Source organism: Grammomys surdaster, unplaced genomic scaffold (assembly GCF_004785775.1).
Source record: "Grammomys surdaster isolate TR1022 unplaced genomic scaffold, NIH_TR_1.0 345, whole genome shotgun sequence".
Lineage (NCBI taxonomy): Eukaryota > Metazoa > Chordata > Mammalia > Rodentia > Muridae > Grammomys > Grammomys surdaster.
This window is the reverse complement of record NW_021604764.1, coordinates 2,686,803-2,709,659: the sequence shown is the minus strand read 5'-3', so window position 1 is coordinate 2,709,659 and position 22,857 is coordinate 2,686,803. Positions and strand designations below refer to the sequence as shown.

Sequence of the window (22,857 nt, the reverse complement as noted above, 5' to 3'; positions counted from 1 at the left end):
CTGGTCCTGGCCGGCTGAGACTGGAGGAATAGATTAAACCTGCTTCTGCCTGCAGAGTGCTGGGATTAAAAGCATGAACCATCATGCCTGACCTGTGTCTCCTTAAAAGAACTCCAGTCACATCAGATTAAGGTCCTCTCTACTCTAGTGTGACCTCATCTTAACTGATTGTATCTTCAGTTTCTAAATAATGGTCCAATCTGAGACGCCGGGGTTAGGAATCTTGTGCTCCTAGTTCAATCTTGCCAGCTACTTTTAAATGACAGGGGTGGGAAGAGTGTTCTGGGGATAGAGAGGGAACAAACGAGACATGTCACTTATGTCATTGTGAGAATTAGCTGGGAATGATTTTTAGATGTAAATTGAAATAACTTAAACTCATGTTTACAGCCTATTTTTTACAGTATGATGTGTTTAGTGGGTTAAAAGATGTCCACATTGTAGGGCCTATTGATAATATTTCTTTTTATGACACAAAGTTCAGCACTGTGATTGAGGATTGGAGGTGGAGAGATAGCTTAGATTCTCTGAGTGGTCTCTGATACAAGCAATTTGAAGTGCTTTTTCATGTTTATTTGTTGGAGGTAAGATCTCTCATGTATCCCAGGCAGTCTTGAACTCTACATCCTTCTGTTTCAAGCAACCAAATGCTGGAATAGGTTTATAGATATTTGCCTCCATGACCTTCTAAACGGAAGACAGGGAGATTACAGGCAGCAAAGAACTCATGTTCCAGAACCAGAGTTAGAGAAAAATGAGATACCCACTGGCTCCTGAGATGGAGGAGCATGATAAGCCCTTAGGAAGGCAAATGTTTCTTTCTTGGGCTTTTCATATACTAGACAGAGTTCTGCCTCACCCTAACTCATCTTGTTTGAATCTTCTGATAGTTTAGTCCTGACCCATTCAACATACACACCAATGTCAGCCTGGTTCATGTTGCTACCACACAGTAACTTAGAGTAAGGATAAAAACTTATTCTTCTTAGTTGTCACTGTGGCTAAGAACTCCAGGATCAAAGCTCCAAGTCAAGGTCTTGTCTTGGTTTTTCCAAGATGGTTCCCCGAGTACTATATCTTCCAGAGAGAGGAAAGTGATACCTTTACATGGCAGAAGACAATTCGAGTAAACTTACTATTATGAGCCCGTTTTTTTTTTCTTTCTTTTCGACACATCTCCTTATATAGGTTAGGGTGGCCTGGAACTGTTGGTCCACCTGCTCTCTTCCTGGTGCTGAGAATCTAAGGGTTATAAGCCCCCTTTTACAAAGGCATTGATGCAGACCTTAGGGCAGAGCCCTTAGGATTTGAGTATGTTACATTCCTGATTTAGTTTCTAATTTGTGAGTCAGGGATACATTCTGACAACTGAGTGGAACCCCAACTACATTGGTACTTAAGATATGCTGCTTCCAGCCTTAAAAGCCCTAAGGTGGCTAACATTCTTTTTACAGGCTACCCAGGACCCTCCACAGCACAGATCTTTCTTGTCACCCAGACTCTTCTTCCAGCAGTCCTTAATTTTAGGTTGCCTTCTCTGACAAAACCCTTGCGGTCCCCAGCAATTCTGGGTCTCCTGTCTTTTCTCATTCTGTATGTTCGAGGCATCTCTATGAATTGTACTGACTTCCTTATCTCAGGAGTAATCTCTGAGAGCCTTTCTTGTTTTCATTGTCCTTATGGTGTCCTGGGAGCAAACTATAGCTCTTAGGAATTTTGTTTGTTTGTTTGTTTGTTTGTTTTTTGAGACAGGGTTTCTCTGTGTAGCCCTGGCTGTCCTGGAACTCACTCTGTAGACCAGGCTGGCCTTGAACTCAGAAATCCACCTGCCTCTGCCTCCCAAGTGCTGGGATTAAAGGCGTGCGCCACCACCGCCCGGCAGGAATTTTTTTTAAGGTTTGTCACCTCTTTGAGCCCTTGACCTCTTTTGTCCTCATATAGAATTGTTGCAAAATAGCTCTACAAATGTGTGTTCTGTACCACATTCAAAAGTTTATCAAGTTAGGTCTACAACGTAGGCTAGACGCATGTTTGTTATCTTCTCTTCTGTTAGTCAGTACTTAGGGATTTCATGCTGGCATTAAAGTGGGGTCCATCTTGAAGCAAAATCCAAGGCGAACCTGGCAAGAACCTGCCCCAATTAGGTGTGTGTGTGTGAGAGAGAGTATGTGTGTCAACTTCCAGGTGTTGTGTGCTAACCACTCTTACTTGGCTATATCATGAGCACAGGTCTAGCCAGCTCTTGGCCCCAGCCCAAGCAGCAACTTTCTTCACCAGGTCACCAGGCTTTCCGGACCACTTGCATTTTTCTCTGGCCCTGGGGTATCCAAGACAATGGCTACTAAAGCTGGACAGTACAGTTTAAGTCACGTGTCCTGATCCCTCAGTAGCTCCCATACTGAGGCCCTCCCTGTCTACAGGGCAGAGGCCTTCAGATCACGCGCGCCCGGGAGGCTTTGGCCAGGCCCAGCCAATGGGCTGACGGCGCCCGCATGACCCGCGCCAGGAGGGCGTGGGGAGGCAGGCCAGGCGCGCACGCTGCCGGGCAGAATCACCGCCCCCACCTCTGCCGGGACGGGAAGTGAGTTGCCGGGGTCCCCAGTCCAATCCAACCGGAGAGCAGGTCTCAAAGCCGCCAGTACCCCGGCCGAAGCATGGCGGCCGCCAAGGTAAGAATGGTGGGCTGGGGCGATCTGGAGCCCAGAGGGGTCCAGCCGGGGTAGTAGATGTGGGGCTCCACCTTGCAGCTGCGAGAGGAGGGGGCACAGGGGACTGCACTTGTGGCTGCCTGAGTACCGCGGCCCGATCGTGCTACAGAAACTTTGCCAGCCAGACACTCCCACTTGGCCCGGCCAGGAGCGGTGTCCCGCAGGACTGAGCCCTAGCCAGCAAGGAGGAGCGCGCGAATGGGGCCAGGTAGCCTGGGGCGGAGAAGAGTCCAGGGACACACAAACCCTTCTGCTACTTCGGGGTTCTCCTGCTTCTGACCCGACTGTTGTTGACCTGGGTTTCTCCTTCCAGGGGCCCCAACTGGGGCTGAAGCCTGATCCTATTACGTTTCAAGGGTTCCGCCCTCCCGCTGGTAGGGAAGTCACCTTGACTTCCGTTTTGGAAACTGGGAGACTTGGCCTGCGCGTTTGCGTAGCTAGCCTTGGACCCTTCCCCGCCCCCATCTCCCATCTCCCATCCTTCCCCTCCCTCTCTCCATCTGACAACACTTACAAGCCAGCCTCCCAGCCTCAGAGAGGCTTCTTTTTTGGAAATGACAAAACAGATTGTCCTGGGAGCTTGTCACTCCTGTGAAGTTCTACTTAAAAGGAATTCTGTGTAATGTGAATCGTTCACGAACCCAGGCAGAAGGCAGCTCTGACAGGTTGACCTTTCCTCTTTCACCGGTTCTTCAAACCTGCACACCATTTCAGCCTCTCTGGACTGCATTTCAACTTTTCTGGCAGAATACCATATTCAGTCCCAATCACTCGAGTCACTGGAATTTATTGCTTTTAATTTTAAGTTCACGAAGGCAGCCCTTTAATCAAGCCTATACAACTTCTTAGATCATTTTAAGTGCAGTGAACTTAAATATACCCAACATTTCAAACATTTGTCCTTAATCAAAACTCTGTGATAACCCTGGAGAGGAAAACATGGCCAACACATCATATTCTTATTTATTCAGGGAAACTAATCACATTTGCAATGGAAATTGTAAGCAGACAAATATATTTAAATAGTGTTCGGTGACTAGAGTCTCTCCAGGCTCCCCAAATCCGCAGTTTTCTTGTTTGCAGACTGGGTGCCTTAAGTGGCCTTTCTCTGTAACTCCTTGGAGTGTAACTCTCAGGAGTGTGCACTGGGTGTGTTTGAGTCTGTGTCTGTGGATGAGCGCGTTGATTTATTTCCAAAACTCCTTTAGTTCTTTTAAGCCATTAGCCCTTTTCTTTGCATTAACTTTGCATGATATTAGGATACAGCCATTGGTATGAATCAGTTCTCTGGAGTAAATCCCCACTCATCATTCATATACCTACTGAGGAATTTAGTTACTTTATTGATGTTACTTTATTTGGAGATAAAGTAATGCTGGGCACTAAATTGAGACATATGTCTAGAAACAGAATGGAAGGCTTGGCAGATACGAAGTAACAAGTAAGGAAGCAGGCGCAACTCTTTAGTTGCATTTTTTCTTGTTGAGACACATCCTATCAGGGACAGTTTATCCAGATCACGGGGGCCAAGGAAACTGAAACATGCCTTTCACCTTTACTCTTTGGAAACCTGTGTTCTTTGCTATTTATTCACTGAAAGTCACCTCTGTTCATTTCTGATGGCTGACATATATAGACATACAATTACCTTCCAATAGGACATAGCAGAACCAGTGGTAAGTGGATGAGAAAGTCAGGATAAAGAGAAAGTGAGGTGAAGCTGGGCGTTGTGGCACACAGGTTTAATCCCAGTGCATTGGCGGCAGGGGCCAGCCTGGTCTATAAAGTGAATTCCAGGACAGACAAGAGCTGTTAAACCTAGAAACCCTGCCTTCAACAACAAACAACAACAACGACAACAAGAAAGTAAGATGAACTTAGATTAATAGAAATTGAATGTGTATTTAGTACAGGTGACAGCATTTTCTAGCTGCTAAAGCAAAGACATAGACATAGTGCTCTAGTAAACCACTGGAATGTTTAAGTAGGCAGACTGGAAAGATGTAGCCACGGGTATGTCCTAATCTCATCCTAATTCCTGGGTCTTTGTAGTGACTCAAGTGCAATAATTTATTTCTTTTGTATCTTTCTATTTTGGCTTTCCTCATCAAACCACACTGCCCATCAGTAAAGAAGTTGCTTGGCTTGTTTGTTTGCTTGTTTTTTTCATGAAACAATGATCTGAATTAGCATGTTTGAGATTATCTCAGAAGCTTCTTTGGCATTTGTTAAGTTTATGCATTAAAAACGCTCACTTAAGTTCAGCCCAAAACTAAAATGCTCATGTGTAAATCCAGACATCCACTACATTGCTGAGTTTAAATTAGTCTAGAACTAAAGAAAGGAATTTGGTGATAAAATGAAGGCATCAATTAAAATACAAAGTGCTCTCCAGAAGACCAGAGAGTTTATGCTGCTTATGGTTTCCTTGTCTTTGGGTGTGTTGTGGTGGTGACAATTCATTCAATTGGAATTTGTATGCCGTGATCTGTCTGCTTGTGGCAACTGATTCTAGCCCCAATGTTAACACCAACTGGACCTTGGCTTCAAAACAACTAAGACTAAAAATTAGAGACCCCTAGAGTTACTACTAATCTCAGGGAAGACTTCTCAGAAGTGTGGCTACATCTCAGAAGAGATGACTAGCAATCGGAAAAATTCACACACACACACACACACACACAAACAAACACACAAACAAAGAGCATATTGATAATGAGAACACATTCGACATTGGGAAATACCACGTGTTTAAAAAAATATTGGCTGTCAACAAGGAGTGGTTGCTAGATACCAAATTCCACTCGAAATGCTTTTCAGTTTTAACTCTGTTAATGGATCTGTCTTTTGAGTTAGATATTAGTACTGCCATCCCTGCAATAGATGAAGACTCAGAAACCCTAAACTGCTAAGACCTACCAATTAGGAAGTTCTAAATCTGGCATTCCAATCCTGCCATACTGGCCCTATGGCAGCAGAGCATGCGTCAAGAACATAGTTGGGAAGCCAGCATGGCAGGATTGGAATAACAGATTTAGAACCTGAGGTGTGAATGATGACAGGAAGCCAGGCTCCTCCCTGAAAATCAGACTTTAATTAAGGATTGTTTACCGAGTGCTTCCTTTGTGCTAGGTACCTTGCTGCGTGCTTTACAAATAGTTGCATAATTGTCGCACTAAGGACTCAATACTTTGTAGTTTCTGTCTTCATTTTACAGTTGGAGAAAAAAAAATCTTAAGTGTGTGAATTCTTCAGTTTTTCAGCTCATAAGAGAGCCAGCCTGGATTTTGACTCTGCTAGTGGGTCTTCAGAACTACTGCTGACTCTTTGGTAGTGCAGTGATAAAGCGGGCTGATCTTTGTGCTATGTAGGAAAGAAAGAGAATTTTTTGAAACCAGGCCTCAGGTAGCTGAGTTTGACCTTGAACTGTATGTAGATCAGGATAACCTTGAGCTGATAGCCTCTCCCTACCAGGCTCCCTCCCCATGCTGTGACTGCAAGTGTTAGTCATCACATCCTGCATGAAGGGAACTATTTTTATGATGCCAAGACAGATTTTAAGAGAGCAGATTCCTATGATGCCTTTCATGTTTGCCTTTTTAGAGTTTTGGAATCATTAGGGATGGATGTACCTTGAGATTTATGAAGTGTAAGATCGGATTGTCCCTGTCCTCGATTCTGTCTTCTACCAGAGGAAGATATGCAGTCCCAGGAAAATTTGCAGTTGATCTCAGTTAACTTGAACTCCTTTTCTCTTTAAGATCATTCTTGGGTAGTGGTTCCCAGGCATTGGAATCATCTAGAAAGTTCTTAGAGATGCTGATGCAGGGCTCCCACCTAATTTCAGGACTGAGTTGACATCTGTTGTGGATGGCAACCATTATTCAAGTGATCTGCCTTGTGATTCACTGTTGCCTCTGAGGACAAGATTAGAGAGTAGTCAGACCCTTAGGCTATGTACCTGGAGGGGGTGGTGTTCTAACTCAGAAGAGAGTCACGTGGTGACATTTGATTCTTTTTCAAAAAAAATTCAGTCTTGCTTGTGATATTTTGCTGCTTAGGTACCAAGGTCATGTAGTTTTATAATTACCTGAGAATTTAGGTTTTAGCATTCAAATCATCTGGAGGCTCCTTTGGATTCTTGTAATGTGTCAGTGGTTTTCTGTGGCGAGAGTAGGTGCCTGGGAGTAGGGGTGGGAAAAAACGACACTGCAGTAAACCACCTGGACTTCTAGCCCCTTCCCCCATCCTGATCTGGTACATGTGGATTCTAGTATTCCTTCATTTAGGGCCTGTGGCTTTGTAGGCATTGGTCCACACATAGTGGACTGGAGGGTAGGTTTCTTAGTTAGGATTTCTATTGCTGTAACAAAATATCATGACCATTAAACAATTTGTGGAGGAAAGGGTTACACCTCACCACTGAAGGAAGGCAGGACAAGAACTTAAAAGGGCATGAACCTGGAGGCAGGAGTTGATGCAGAAGCCGTGGAGGGGTGATGCTTACTGGTTTACTTCACATGGCTTGTTCAGCCTGTTTTCTTATAGAACCCAGGACCACCAGCCCAGGAATGGCATCCACAATGGGCTGGGCCCTCCCTCATTGATCACTAATTGAGAAAATGCCTTACAGCTGGATCATCACATAGAGGTGTTTCCTCAACGGAGGCTTCCTCCTCTCTGATGACTCTAGCTTGTGTCAAGTTGACACAAAACCAGCCAGTACAGTAGGTGAGGAGGAGTACAGTAGGTGAGGAGGGCGGTGTGTAGTGTAAGAAAATCAGGTGGTACATTGTGGTTTTGGACACTGAGTTCTTTTAGAAGATGTCAGAGGATCATTGACTTCCTTTCCCAGGGTCAATTCTTGAGCCACTTGCCCTGTGACCAGCTCTGCCATACTGAGGCATTTCTTCTTTATCTTCCACTGTCTGTGAAAATTAGGCCTACCAAACTATCTGCTTTTCTGATCACTGCTTATTGTTTGCACGTGCCCCTGTTTCACGTATCCTTGGTTTTAGGGTGGGCCCTAGGTCTGAGACTCTGGCCTGCTGGGGCTGTGGGTTGGTTCTGTGTCGGGAGGAGGATGGATGTGTTGAAGTGATGCAGTAGCTAAGCTGCCCTTAGGTCTTGTCTACCCAGACTCTTCCTATGGGTCCAGCCAACTCATGTAAATGATCGATTTAGACACAGACCTCTGCCAAGTCAGTAATTCCCTGATGCATGTGTGGAGCATGATCTGATGCTTCTGCTTGTCGCTCTACAACGTTTCATAGCACTCACAGTCTCCCGTCCCTTTGGAAAACTTGCATGTAGTTGCATGAATTAAGAAAAAAGCTAGGTGGCTCCTTTTGACTTTCAGTGTTGACAACACAGTCCATTCACAATAATTGAGATTTCTTCGAAATTCAACCCCAGGAAAACTATAAACACAGGTGGAAGGAAATCAAGACAAAGTGACCAGCCTAATAAGAGTCATCCTATAGAGCAATTTTGAGTTACCCATGAATACTGTTGATGGGTATCTTAGAATTTTACTGCTGTGAACAGACACCATGACCAAGGCAAGTTTTATAAAGGATAACATTTAACTGGGTCTGGCTTACAGGTTCAGAGGTACAATCCATTATCATCAAGGTGGGATCATGGCAGAATCCAGGCAGGCATGGTACAGGCAGAGCTGAGAGTTCTACATCTTCATCTGAAGGCTGCTAGTGGAAGACTGACTTCCAGGCAGCTAGGAAGAGGGACTTAAGCCCACACTCACAGAGACACACTTAAACCAACAAGGCTACACCTCCTAATAGTGGCACTCCCTGGGGCAAGCATATGCAAACCATCACAACTGGAGATTCAGATATTTCGTGATACACTTACTGTTCATGCTAAGATAGCTCTTGTATAGGGGTGTGTAGCGCCACGGGTAAGGAATTTGTGTAAGGGAGTCCAACTTGAACAGATGGGTGGTGAGTTTTCAGGAGTTACCAAGATTACACATGGTGTGATTTGGAGATGTCCGTTCTGAGTACTGACCACCATGTGAGTGGAACAGCTAGCATTTCTGCAGAGGACTGGTTAGTCCCTGAGTTTACTTTCCTAAGTAGGAAGAGGCTACCAGGGCCTTCTGCCACAGTCTGTATTTAGTGATGACAAAGTTGGAGAACCTGCTTCTGCTACCAGAATTTGGACACTGATCTCTCTGGGTACTCTGTATCACCCTATGGAAAACAGGGGGCCATTCATGGCTGGGTCAGTCTCACGGCATGCATCAGGTGAGTTCATTTTGGGAATCATGATGTTTAATACGAATTTCAAAAAATGTCTGTTGGAGCCGGTGGGACATTCTACCTAACTGTAAACTAAGGGACAGGTACCTGAACCAGGCAGGTGCTTTACTGAAACTCATCGTAGAGGCTGAAACATGGCTGCTTTGGTGGTGCGTCCACGTGGTCCACCTGGGGAGCCTTGCTACTGAAATTCTTGTCAAGCTCATTCAGAGTGCAGTCAGACACAGTTCCTCAGATGCTTTCATTGGGCCTTTATTAGAAGAGCCTGAATGACTGTAGCTCCGCCCCAGGCCTGTTCTGTGGGGACCTGCATTTTACTTAGATCCCCTGGAAATCCTCTCCCCATGGAAGTTTGGATGGTTTGCATCTGGAGCACTCATTACCACGTAATTAAAGATCTTTCTTTAACAATGATTCAAGGAAGGCTTTGGATTCATTGTTTGTCCAACCTTTTGCAGAATTAAATACACAGTGTCAAAATCGTGTACAAATGTAAGGTCTTTGCTTTGAGTGTTGCTCGGAGCCCGGGAATTATTCTGTAGCACCTCTCAGAGGGATTATTTAAGGGCACTGCATAAGGGTTGGGCTTTTTGTCTATTTCTTCACTTCTCTTCTGCCTGTTGATTTTTGACATTCTCTCCAGTGCTCATAGGTGATCTCAGTTCTCATTCAGTGTTTGGTTTCCGGGCCACGAGAGACTAAGATGCGTATTTTACATATCAACACAGACTTGGGCTCCAGGTTCTCCCAGCATCCCTCAGTCCCTACCTAGCCCCAACCCTGAGCTTTCCAGCCTATGGGCTTGGCTGTCTTTTCACAAGGGGCGCCCTCCTCATAATCCAGACATTTTGTTCTCTCTCTCCTTTCTTCCCCCTGTTTCTTTCTCTGCACATTCTTCCTTCCTTCCTTCCTTCCTTCCTTCCTTCCTTCCTTCCTTCCTTCCTTTCTTTCTTTCCTTCTTTCTTTCTTTCTTTCTTGTGATATTTCTTTTCTTTATTTTTCTTTTTTCTTTCTTTTTTCTTTCTTTTTTCTTTTCTTTTTTTTTTTTTTTTGGTTTTTCGAGACAGGGTTTCTCTGTGTAGTCCTGGCTGTCCAGGAACTCAGTCTGTAGACCAGGCTGGCCTCGAACTCAGAAATCTGCCTGCCTCTGCCTCCCAAGTGCTGGGATTAAAGGCTCGTTCTTTTTTTCTCTTCTCCACTCCCCTCTATCTTCCCATGGCGACTTCCCTGGTCTCCTTCCACGGGGCCAGTGAACTTGCCTTCCCAGTAAATTTGGATTTCATAAAATCTAACCTGGTTTGAATTGGCTCATTTCACAGTTGAAGAAATAATTTTATCACTAGCCTCATGTGAACTCTTAGACTTGATGTCTCATGCCCTCTACTTCTCCCTTTTGGGCGGTTCTTCAGATTCCCTGAATGTGATAGAAGGTTGGTGTCTCCAGGGCTCTGCCTCTCCTCCACTTAGTGCCTGTTATCTGTCTTTCGAAGAGTGGCCACGCCTGTGGATCTGAGCTCCAGTTTATATGACTCAATGTTAGCTGTAAAACTCAACCTGGGTACCTCAGAGATATTTCAAATTTTGCTCAGCTAGAACTTGTCTGGTTTCCCCCAAGAAGTTGCTTTTTCTAAGGTCAGACCTGTAGACGAAAGCCAACATTGTTTGGGGCTTGAGGAAAGTTCCTACTTGCTAAAAAAGGGAGTCACTCTTCTTATCTCTGGCCAGAGGAACACTTGGCTCTCCATTAACAAATGACTGTGGTGACTTGTCAGTGTCAGCTGGACATTCCTCAGTTAACCCTGGAAGTCTTTCCGCTGTTGTTTCTCTTTGCTTTCCTGGGAGATATAGCCTTGACAGTGTGGGATAAACTTTAACTCGTGGAGCGTCAATTTTTGGGTTTTGACATCCATTTTGGTTCAGAACTGAGTGTATCTTCTTGGTGTTCCTTACTTTCTGCCTGCTCTCTTGTTTCCTCCAGGGAGCCCCAAGAGGCTCTCTGCAGGAATTTTTGAGTGTCAGTTAAACCCATGTCCTGTCTTGGAGTACAGTGTCCTGTCCATCCAGGTCCTTAGTACTTCTTAGTTCCACAGTCACCGTCTCTTCCACACTGCCTTTGGCTTCTCCATTTCCATTCTTCTCAAAGTAATCCTCCGAGACTGGCTCATGTTGGTAACAACAGTGTATTCATAGGCACAGCGCTGAACAGTTTTAAAACTGCATTCAGATGTGTAGCTGGCACCCACTGTTTGCCAGCCCTATTCTAAGTGCTGTTTGTTTGGAATAGGGGAAGTGACACTTGTCTTGGCTTGTTTTCAAGATGACCTTAGGGACTAAGGTAAGCAAAGACCCAAGCTCCAGTATGTGATCTTTCTATTCATCTTGCAACAAGTGGGGAAGGTGCTGCTGATGTCATTTGGCAGGTCAGAAAGTTGAGACCCTGAAAGATTATTTAAAAGTGATGTCTTTCTTATATCACCATTATAACACTTAAAACAGCTCGGTGCTTCAATAAGCATTATAAATCATGTAATTTAATCTACACAGTAGGCATAGGTTCTGCTATTATTATCTTTATTCAGATGAGTAAACTTACTCTGGAACAGAAGAGTTAACTTTCGTAGAGGTTATCCTCTCCAGGGTCACACAGCTTGTAAATATCTGAGTCATGGTTGGAACACAGGTGGCTTGACTCTATAGCTGACACCATTCTGTGGTGGTTTGTATATGCTTGACCTAGGGAGCACTATTTGGAGGTGTGGCCTTGTTGGAGTAGGTGTGACCTTGTTGGAGGAAGTGTGTCACTGTGGGCGTGGGCTTTAAGACCCTCATCCTAGCTGCCTGGAAGCCAGTCTTCTAGCTGTCTTTGGAACAAAAGGTGGAACTCTCAGTTCCTCCTGCCACATGTATGCAATGCTCCCACCTTGATGATAATGAACTGAACCTCTGAACCTGTAAGCCAGCCTCAATTAAGTCTTGTTCTTTATAAGACTTGCCTTGGTCATGTCTGTTTACAACAGTAAAACCTTAAGACTCCATCCATCCATCCATCCATCCATCCATCCATCCATCCATCCATCCATCCATCCGGGTCCTTTTACATACCCCTGGTAGTCCTGGAACTCACTATATAGAACAGTCTGGCATTTAGCTTTCCAGATCTGCCTGCTTCTGCCTCTCCAGTGCTGGCATCAAGAAAGTTGCTTCCCCCCAGCTTTCCTGAGAGTTAGCCATGGCAGTTTGGAATGAACTTTCCCCCTTTTAACCCATGCAGCAGCTGTTTTGCTTTCTTTAGTGCGCCCATTTTCATTCAGAATTGAGTACGTCTTCAGAGTTGTACTGTTGTGCTAGGTTTGTTTGGGTTACTCACTGTAGTTTACATATAGTCTTTCAAGTTTTGTCAATCTTTAGGGTATCCTTTCTTCTTTTCCTGCACTTTCCCATAATTTCTAGTTCACTGATCCCTTTGATGTTTCTTCTTCTTGATTTTTTTCCAGAAGGCAGCAGTTCTCAAAACTTGATCAAATCAGGGTCCTGCATTTAGTTTTGGCTAGCGTACTAGATGGTACCAGATGCTTTGTCCCTTCAAGTGCTGGGACTCACCTGGCCCAGGATTCTTGGCTGTTTGTTTGGAGGTTAAGTTTGATGAGTGGGTTCAGGTATTGGGATCCAGGTTCATCTACTGTTTGTTCATGGCTGATTACTAAATATGAATATTGACTCTATGCTCTTCACAGAGTATGAAAGGTAGTTTTCATTCTTTAAGTACCCAGAGTTATTCATATGTATGTACATAGTGACTATTATAAACAAGATGAGTGTTAGCCAATGGGTATAGATTGCCTTTGGGGTGATAAAAGAACGCTGGTGGAGTCTATCATTTGAATATGCTAACGACACTGAACTGTTCACTTAAAAATGGTACCTTTACAATAATGTGCTAGATTACCAAAACAAAACCCAGTCAGCTAGAAATAGACTGTAACACATTTGATAAGAAAGAATTCTATTAGTCCATAGTGGACAAATGCTACTTCTCAAAGGGAGTCAAATTGAGACAGAGTAGAAAAGCACAGCTTTTTTATTTTATTGTATTGTTTTTAGTCCTGTTGACCAAAATATATCACCTAGGAAAATGTAAAAGAAGATTCCAGAATTAGAAAACAAGAGAAAGGACCATTCTGTGATTTGCAAATAATAATTGACTCAGGTAAGAATTATCCACAGGTACTAACAGGCTTTGGTGAATGATTGCTAGAGTTCCCTTCTTCTCAAAGTGTTACCTGGTAAATCAGGGGCTTACTTCTTACAAGAGGAGCAAAGGACCTTTACCATGAGGAGTTATATTTCAACCTAGCTCTCCTAAGTGTGTGGAGAAATGAGCATTTTGTATCTACTGAAGTGGTGCAAGGGAAAGTGTCCAAGAAGATCTTTAAAGCTCTTCAATCGGACTTTAAAAATGGATTATGAGTGCAAAAGGCTAAAGAAAAGGAGACTCCCAAAGAGAGATGAGCAAATGCAGTGCTTGATCATGGTTGCACAATCAGTGAATGAAGCAATCGCTGACTCAGTTGGAACAATTGTGTATTTACTGGAGCATATTCATTTGTAAGAGCGCCTATAACAACGCGCCAAAGATCAGTCAGATTAAATAGTTGGAATTAATTTTCACAATTTTGGAGAGCTTACAGTCTGATACCAAGACTGTCCTTAAGGCCTCTATCCTTTGCTGGTGGTGTATTGTCTTCCTGTGTCTTCATGTGCTTTCATCCTTGGTTATATTTGAATGTTCAGCCCACCTACCCTCTCTCCTCTCCTTTCTTCCTTCCCGCCCACCGTTCCCCTCCCTCTCCCTTCCTTTTTCTTATTATTGTGATTTATTAAATGGTTTTAATGAGTATTTATTCATGGACATTGTGGGGGAGAGAGGGGAAGGTAAAAATATAACTTTCATTCATGAGAACATCTTTATTGTATCAATTGAATAACCTCATTACAGAACTTTCTTTATTTATAAGTCATTTTCTGAGGTACTGGGATTAGGGGTAGAATTTAGGGAGACACAGTTGAGCTCATGACAGAAATTGACTCATACTCAAGTTGCCTTAGGTGAGATTGTCTTGTTGAGGTTCTAAGGAAATGGGTCCTCATAGTCTTTGCTGTTTTGTTTCTTGCTGCATTTGAAGCTCCTGTGACAAGGACCTTCTTTTCTAGACCCTAATGTCTGTCAAGGTATGAATCACATGACATTTTAGTGCATTGTTCATTGATTAACTCATTACTTTGACACACCAACCTTTGGCAAGGTGAGTGGGGAGATTTTCTGCTGGGGATATTTATCATTTGTTGTGAACTTCTTCACTATTTAATAACACACCCATCTAGTTCCCTCTGTCTTTAAAAAAAAAAGAATCTTTTGGAAGTTCTTGAAATGTGTATGAATGATCTCCAAGAGAAAGCAGGGCGGAGAGCAAGCTCTAGCCACACCAAGGAGGAGTTCGACTGTCCTAAGAGAGATGAGTCCCTAGTGAACACAGAAAGGCTTCTTCTTAAGGTAAAGCCTTGAGAAACACTCCCTTTTGATTGTGAAAGTTCAGTGTCACTGTCAGGAGCAGTTGTCAGCAAGTCCCAAACAACACTTGCAGCTACTTCCAAGTCTCCTGGGCTATCAGGTGGCTTGAGGCTCATCGGTACTATTGTTACTGGAAATTTTGCAGAGCCCCACTTAGGGAGTTAGTAGGAAAACTGGGGTTCCCTCAGAGTTTTTAGTCTTGTAAGATTCGACTTAAGGGCAATTATTACTAGAATTTAAGAGAACAATCCCAGACCAGCCAAGCGATAAATCTCAGAAGCTAACGAGTTAAGGAAGATGCAGAAAAAGAAGCAAGCAAACTGTGCCTTTTGAGTTGGGGGCGGAGGTCAACAACAGAGGCCCAGGACAGACATCCATGAGACAGACATCTATGAGGCAAAAATGGACTGTAGTAGGGAGGGAGATTTAGAGGAAAGGAGAGAAATCCCAGAGTGTCTGGAAAACACGTCCAGGCCATGGCCAGCATCTTAAAGAAAAAGGGAAAGTTGTGGTGGTGTGAATAGTTCAGAAAAACTGACATGCATGCTCCAGCTGCATAGCTTGGTACATGGCTGCTGTGAGGGTGGGGTTTATTTGGAAGGAAAAATGCATTATTCCATCAAAGGGATAATTATTCCTCACACGCATTTGGCTTAAAGTGAATTAGCCTTCCTAAGGTGTGGGTTCTTGGCCTGGTGATTGGGTCCAGTTGCATTAACTCTTTTGTATTGGCTAGTTTAGAATGTTAGGTGTCTAGCCAGTGTCAGAGACAGATTGCATTCTTCTGAGCAGGAAGATACATTTTTCCCCAGTGGTGCTCATCAGAGCCCTGGTCAAGGCTACTGTGACATTCTTTACTCTGAAGTGATAACTCTATCATAATCTAAGAGATGGGCTGAAATCAGGAGACAGATGTAATCCATTTCTATCATGAAAATCCAGACTCTTGGTCCTAAAGTTCCTCACCAGAAGGGGTTAATGTCTGTGTTTGGGTTTCAGTCACACCTGCATATATAGTATAGCTGTCAAGTCCAAAGCGCCTCTTCCCCTACAAACCACAGTGCTGATGACATCGTCCTAAACTGAAGGACTTTGGCTGGGTAAACAAGCCTAAAGTTTTCTGGTCACAAGAAAACCAGATCTCTTAAGGGTGTTGAGTTCACCAACAACTTCCCTTAAACCTTTCTCAAAGGCCAGCTATCTCTGGCCAGGGCACCTAGCTCCAGATCAATCCGGACGGCTTGTACGCAACCTGCTGACTGTCATTTAAAATCCACTTTGTCCTCCCAAGAGATGGCCTTGTCAGTTTGATCCCCAACAAGTACGTCTTTCTGCATACAGAGCAGTCTAGTCTGGCAGTTTCTCTGTGCCATCAGTTCAGGTGGCCTGAGGAGATGAGAACCCAGGTCCCAGTCTCAGCACTCATAGCTGGAGAATCAGATATTCTTGGAATTACTGCCTTTGGGGACCCTTCCCTAAGCCATCTGTACAGTTTCTGTCTCTTGTTTTCATATTCAGTTTTTAAAAATGTAATTAATTAATTAATTGATTAATTTGTGTACATGCTTGTGGAGGCCAGAAGTTAATGTTAGGTATCTTCCTCTGTTATTCGCAGAAGACAGATAAGGTCGGTCTTGGTCTTCATTGAACCTGAGATCTCCTATTCAGTCTGGCTGTTGGGCCTGCAAACCTCAGGATCTACCCATGTCTGCTTCCCTAGTGCTGGAATTGCATATGTATGTGACCCCACGTGGCATTTTATGGGGACAGGAAGACAGATTCTCAAGCTTGCCTGTTAAACACTATTGACTGAGCCATGATCCCCACTTCCAGCCCCTCAGCTCTCTTCTTTGAGAAGAGATGCGTCAAGAGATGCGTTCACTTTTAAGCATTCGCACAATTGTTTCCTTTGCCGTGAGTTGGAGCATTCCACCTCCTTTTGCCGAGCTCAGCCCCAGGCTCTCTGTTCAGCGTGGCTCCTGGACACATTCGGTCTCATCAGCCACTCCAGCAGTGTCTGGTGGAGACCTTTAGCCTGATTTTTCTCCCGAGTCATTTGCCTTCCATATTGATTTGTTCCGACAGGACAGTTAAATCAAGAACCTTGCCCCTTTGCCCTGTTGGCATCTTGTTTTTGTCCCCTTAGCTGCTTGATATTTAACTGATTCGTACACACCTCACGTTGGTCTTCCTCTATGGCTTCTCGTTTGTGCCGTGTTTAAAACCAGACTTCTCGCTTAATATTACAGAAGTGATGAACACCTCGTGTATTTTCCTAGTGCCTCTTTCTGTCTCTTTCTCTCATTCAGCTGGGGTCATTACGTTGTGGGAGTTCGCTAGTCATCCCTGGTGCCCTGTGATCAGCAGTGTGCCCTGCTGCCATTTGGGTCAAATCTTCTGGTCCAGAGAAAGCTTTTGTAGTCTCCCTTGCTCAGGTATCTTGTGCTATTCATTCAGGTGGGCAATTCTGACCTTGGAAGGATAGGGCTGCTGCAAAGCCAAGTACTGCTACATCTGTCCTGGGCCCTACATTTTCATGCAGTCTTTGGTCTCTTTCCCCCTTTTAACAGGTGAGGAAAAACAAAACAAACCCGAGTTCATGTTGCTTGGTAGTGAAAGAGTCAGTTTTACACAGACCCTTGCAGAGACCTTAAGAAAGGTCCACGTAGCACCAAAGGAGGAGAATCTGATTAGAGTACAAAAAGTCTCCCTAGAGGAAGAAGCATTTGACTCTGTTTTTGAAAGGAAAAACAACACTGTTTAGAATTTTCCTTACGGATATTTCCCTTAATATGTAAAGGTGAAACAGTACCATGAGCCCTTATCTCTCTAACTAATCAGTAATACATATCAGTTTATAGCCAGTAGTTTATTACTTCCATTTCCAGTCTTGAATATGAACCTCAAACTCCATAGTATGTTTGGTAACCACTTTACTTTAGAATGCATTTATACATGGAACTTTTTCCTCCCTCCTTTCTTTTCATCTCTTTGTTTTTTTTATTCCCTTCCCCCTTTCTTCTGTCTCCCTTTCCTTTGTAGCATTGAGATTGTGCCTGGGCAAGGCCTGCACTCTACTACTGAACTACATGTGAACGAGATTTCTGTCTATTTATTTATTGTTTGCTTTGCTTCTCCTTCCTTCCCTTCCTTCCCTTCCTTGCCTCCTCTCTCTCCCTCCCTCTATCTCCTTCCTTTCTTTCCTATTTTCCATTTCATTCTTTTTCTTGAGATAGGGGCTCACTTCACAGCCTTGCTGCAGTCTGGAACTGTGTGAATCATGCAGGCCTGGCTGGAGTTACAGGTTGTGAGCTGCTGTATGCATGCTGGGAATCAGACTTAATGATCTGGAAGAGCAGCCAGTACCCTTAATTGCCGAGTGTCTCCAGCCCCTATATAGGATCCCCCCTTTCTTCCCCTCCCTTATGCTCCTCTGCCTTCCCTCCCCACTCTTCTTTCTTTCTTTCTTTCTTTCTTTCTTTCTTTCTTTCTTTCTTTCTTTCCTTCTTTATTTTTATTTTTTTATTTTTTTTAGACAAGGACTCAGTATTTGTCTAACCCTAGGTGGCCTTGGATTCACTATATAGATCAGGCTGGCATTGAACTCACCAAGGCCTAAATAAGATTTCTTTAAAGCAGGAGGATTCACAATGCCATTGTCGCACCTGAATTCTTGAAGTAATTGAATATCTGTAACTGACCAGTCTTGTATGTAAACCTTGGATTGTGTGCCTATTAAGACTCTGCCATGTGCTGTGTGACATCCCATTCAGTTACTCGATTACGTGTTTTACTTAGGGTTTCTCTTGCTGCAACAAAGCACCATGACAAAAAAAGCAGGTTGGGGAGGAAAGGGTTTATTTGACTTACACTTCCATATTACTGTTTATCATCAAGGAGTTACAGGCTAGGAATTCAAACAGGGCAGGAACCTGGAGGCAGGAACAGTTGCAGATCATGGAGGGGTACTGCTTACTGGCTTGTTCCCCATGGCTTGCTCATCCTGCTTCCTTACACAACCCAAGAGCTGGAAGCCCAGGGACGGTACTTCCAACAGTGGCTGGGCTCTCCCCATTAATCACTAGTTAAGAAAATGCCTTACAGGCAGATGTCACAGAGGAATTTTCTCACTTGAGGTTCCCTCTTTTCAGATGACTTTGGCTGGTGTCAGGTTGACATAAAACTATTTAGTGAACACTCGAGCACACAAATACGTACACACCTATATCTCTGTCTACATCTATATTTCAATTTCGTCATCTACAAAAGGTACATAATTTCACTATTTGGGTTTAGGGCCATGAAAGAGTCTTGGGTTTTGGTAGAGCATTGGCCTGAAAATGGCCAGAGACCCTGCAAAACATGAAATACATTTCCCCATGCTCCCAGAATCCAGGCTCCTAACATGTGGGCTACATCTCCATTAACAAGCACCTTACAGTTGAGTTTGGCAAGAGAGGGCGTGACTACAGGCCTCAGGCCCTAGAGAGATTTACATACTAATGAGTTACCTGAAGGCCAGAGGGCGGAGCCAATTAAACATTCTTGTCCAGACCTTCCCCCCCTTCTCCCTCCCTGATTAACTCAGGTCTGCCCTGAGTTTTATGGGGGTTCATCCAGATCCATCTACTATCTGTCATGAAAATAAACCCTTTTGGAACCATGGACTTTCTCATTTCTTTGGGGACCACTGTGGGGAAATGCGGAGAAGGCCTTTAATGCCTAGCCGCCTGCATTCCAGCCACAGGGACCAGCCTCTTCAAGCAAGCTACTGGGGGCCGCCAAGTCTGTTAAGCGAGTATAGTAACTGAATCTCTCCCTCTGGGTGCTGCCGGGGCCTCTTCTCTTCCCCCCCCCCCATTTCTATTGGCTGTGGGCCAGCTGGTAGAGTGCCCAAACGCCCCCAGTTTTGGTCCTTCTGTGGCCTCTCAGCAGGGTCTGAGAGCCTAGGGCTTGAGACCAGTTCCTGGCCACCTCCTGGCCTGGGGATCCCCAATCCAAGAGCTCTGCACCCTCCCCCCCAGGAACTTCAGACTGAGTGAGAATTACCCCCACCGGGTGAGGCCCCTTAGCACCTGCCCAGTGCTGTTCGAGGAGTAAACTTCCACGCTCCAGTCTCTTTGGAGCCGTGGGAATCACAACAGCCCAACAAGATTCAAGAACCCACACCCGCACCCACTCGGGAGCTAATCATTCCCCGCATTTGGGAAGCAGTTAGAAAGCATCTATGTGCTTAATGCTTTCAAAGCTTAGAATAAAGCTAAGGGCATTGTAAGTTTTGTGGGAGTAGTATCAACTGTGGCCTCAGAGCTGGGAAAGTTGCCTAGAGTGCCACCAAAAGGCCCTGGGTTATGCCAGAGGTGGTGGAGTGCTCAGGCGTGTAGGAAGGTGTCGTCCCCAGGATGGGCTCCTGCTTGTTTGAATGTCCTTTGGTTTTGTTTCCATCTGGGTTTTTCACTCTGCTGCATTTAGAAGAGGTTAGTGCCTAGCAGAATTTTGAACAGAGAATATGTTGCTTAGTGGAAGCTGTTTCTCTACTGGCCCTTTGCTTTTGACTTTCCCTGTATTCTTAATAAGTTGTCTGGGCTCTAGTAACTTGTGATAGCTTACTCGGGGCCTTTCAGTACTTTAGAAATGTGTCATATGCTTTTAGACTTCTTTGTTCCCCAACAGGAATATGCATACCCATGTTCAGAACAGCGCAATCAGGTTTTATTCATTTAAGGATCCGCAGTAATTTGACACTTGCTAATAGGTAACAAATTATATTGGAAGGGATAATTACAATTACAGCTGGTTCCTAATTATACCGTGATCTCTATGCTTTTAAAAATTGAGACTAACTTCAGCTTATAATACTGGAGAGTAGTATTTTTCATTAGGCTGGCCATGATACTAAGTGACAAAGACTTCAATGTCATGTCCAGTATTACCCTGTGCATGATTCATTGGAGGGCTTTGGACCACTCCTCCCATATCTCTCAGGTGTTACAGTGAATGTCTGAATGACCTGGTTCTGGGCTCCATTCTGACTTTGTAATGTGGAGCTACCCATTAATGATTCTGCAATACCTCTGTTTCTTCCTCTGGAAAACAGATGAATGAATGGCTTTTCACCTTAGAGAGCTGGAGTGGTATTAAGTGAGATCTGCTTTGAAGCTTTGAGTATTAGGCTGGCTATGGAAAAGCTACCAGCATCTTGCTATGGCTAAAACTAAGTGATCCAGTACCTTCTGCTTCTGGTACACTATGTGTCCTCATACAATTCATACTGGCCACTCACTGCTAAATATGTCATTCTCCCTTGGGGAGGGTTCTGGCAGTGCCTGGCAAGTAGGACTGGAATGTTCCTGGGTTTATACATGACGGGAGCTTGTAAGTGAGCAAGTGGAGCGTCACTAGTTACCATGTTCGTGACAACTGGTGTAGAATACATGCCCTCTACCACATGCAGTTAAGTTGACAATGTTTGGAGAGATTGTTTGGCTTGTCCCAGCCTGATGCTGTTGGCCTGCTTTGAGTGTTATATTGGCTTCTTGCCAAGTCATTCTAGGCATCTGAGGGTATTGTTGGTGGCTCTTTAGTTTTGGCTGATTCTCCAGCTTTCCTCATGAGACAGCAGACATTCTATAGAATCTTTTCTTTGTTCATTCCTTTGTTCCTTTCTTCCTTCTACAGTTGATATCTCTCTCTCTCTCTCTCTCTCTCTCTCTCTCTCTCTCTCTCTCTCTCTCTCTCTGTCTTTTTGTCAGGGTCTGATGTCGTCCAGGTTAGCCTTGAACTCACACTGTAGCTGAAGGATCCTATATTCTCAGTTCTAGGAGTATAAGTGTGAGCCACTGTGGCTGGTCTGTGCAGTGCTGGGAACAGAAAGCCCAGGCTTTTGTGCTTGATAGTCAGATAGCGCACTGGTACAGCTGAGCTCCCGACCCTCCAAGAGCATTGTATGTAAACCATTCTTCTTCTTAGCATGTTATCTTTTGTTATCTGGTTCTGAGTTCAGTATGTCGGGCCCCCTCGACTTTTATTTGTATTTGGGAGCAGAAGTGTCCTGTAGTCTTGTTAGCAGCTTATTTGTTTGATTTGGGGGTAGTCAACATTAACCAATGAAGATTTTGAGGATGTTTTTCCTTTATTCTAATTAGCTGTCAGGTAACCATAGGAAAGAGAGAAGATAGGTGTTCTTGTCAGTTTGTAAGTGCAGATTTAAAACTGAGAGATGGTAACTGACATGATCAAGGACATTAGGCGTGGCTGGGTCCCAAGGTTTTCTTCTAAACTTCTGCAGAGGACCCCAGCAGTGTCAGCAGCTCCTGTTTTTACAAGGCAAGAGCATGCAAACAGAAAAGTGTGTATTTTAGAAAAGATTCTAAGTGTCTTTTTTCTCCTGGGAACATTTACTGGCATGCCAGCTTCAGCATAATGACGCTAACAGAAAGGAAAGTGTGTTTGAAGCCTTTTTGGCATAGCATAACCCATAGCCTAAGACACCATCGATTGCTTAACCGTTACAATCTGCTTCTTAATGCCAGATTTTTAATCATGATGGTTTCAGAGTTGTTTAATGGGTGTCTGTGGCAGAGCGGAGTCACAAGTTACTGAGTTGTTCTGATAAGCATCTCCAGCCAGCATCCCTGAAGTGACCTGCCCCTGCCCTGGGGTGCTTTAGAAGTGATAGGGATATTTGAGGGTTGATTACTCAGAAGTGTGGTGATTGGAAGAATGCTTATCACAGCATTTTGTCTGTGTATTGGTTTATATTTCAGTAACTTCCTGTTTAATTACACCTCTTCACTAAGAGAACCTAAGGAACTTAACATAAGGCTAGAGTGAGCAATTTGGTGACCTCAGTAAAAAATGGATTTTGTCAATTTGATGAGATGCCTCTCTCTCTCTCTCTTTCCTCAAGGCAATGGTAACTGTGGTTTCAGGGAATTCCAAACTTTCTTTTGTAGTAACTGATTGTATCAGTCCAGGTTGACTTGTAGAAAACTGAGTCCTCACTAGCTGGTTTCAGCAGCAGGAGATTTATTGAAGGCTATTAAATGGGTTATAGAATTTGTTGGGTGGGTAAAGAAACAGACTTGAGGTTGAGCTCTTAGGAATGACTCCAGAGCCTCACAAGCAGACCAGGCCACCAAGGGAGCAGTGGCCTCCTATGCAGTCAGGATGTCTGCTGCCAAGCACAGGGTGTTTTGGAGGCCAACTGTGGGAGGGCAGGACAGTGTCACTGGAAAACCAGGCACTGTCAGCAAAGGTGTCTGTTAGCAGAAGCAGCAAGAGTGTGGTCCATAGA

General features: G+C 44.2%; 1 protein-coding gene across 2 annotated transcripts in view; it reads left to right on the top strand.

Moving 5' to 3' along the window:
• The first annotated feature begins 2,472 nt into the window (after window positions 1-2,472).
• The window catches only part of Slc25a13 (solute carrier family 25 member 13), a 168,843-nt gene continuing 148,458 nt past the window's right edge, over window positions 2,473-22,857 (top strand). For both annotated transcript variants that reach the window (XM_028779172.1, XM_028779170.1), the window contains exon 1: window positions 2,473-2,669. In XM_028779172.1, the coding sequence (XP_028635005.1) occupies window positions 2,655-2,669 (15 nt within the window). In that variant the 5' untranslated portion in view covers window positions 2,473-2,654. The remainder of the gene's footprint in view (window positions 2,670-22,857) is intronic.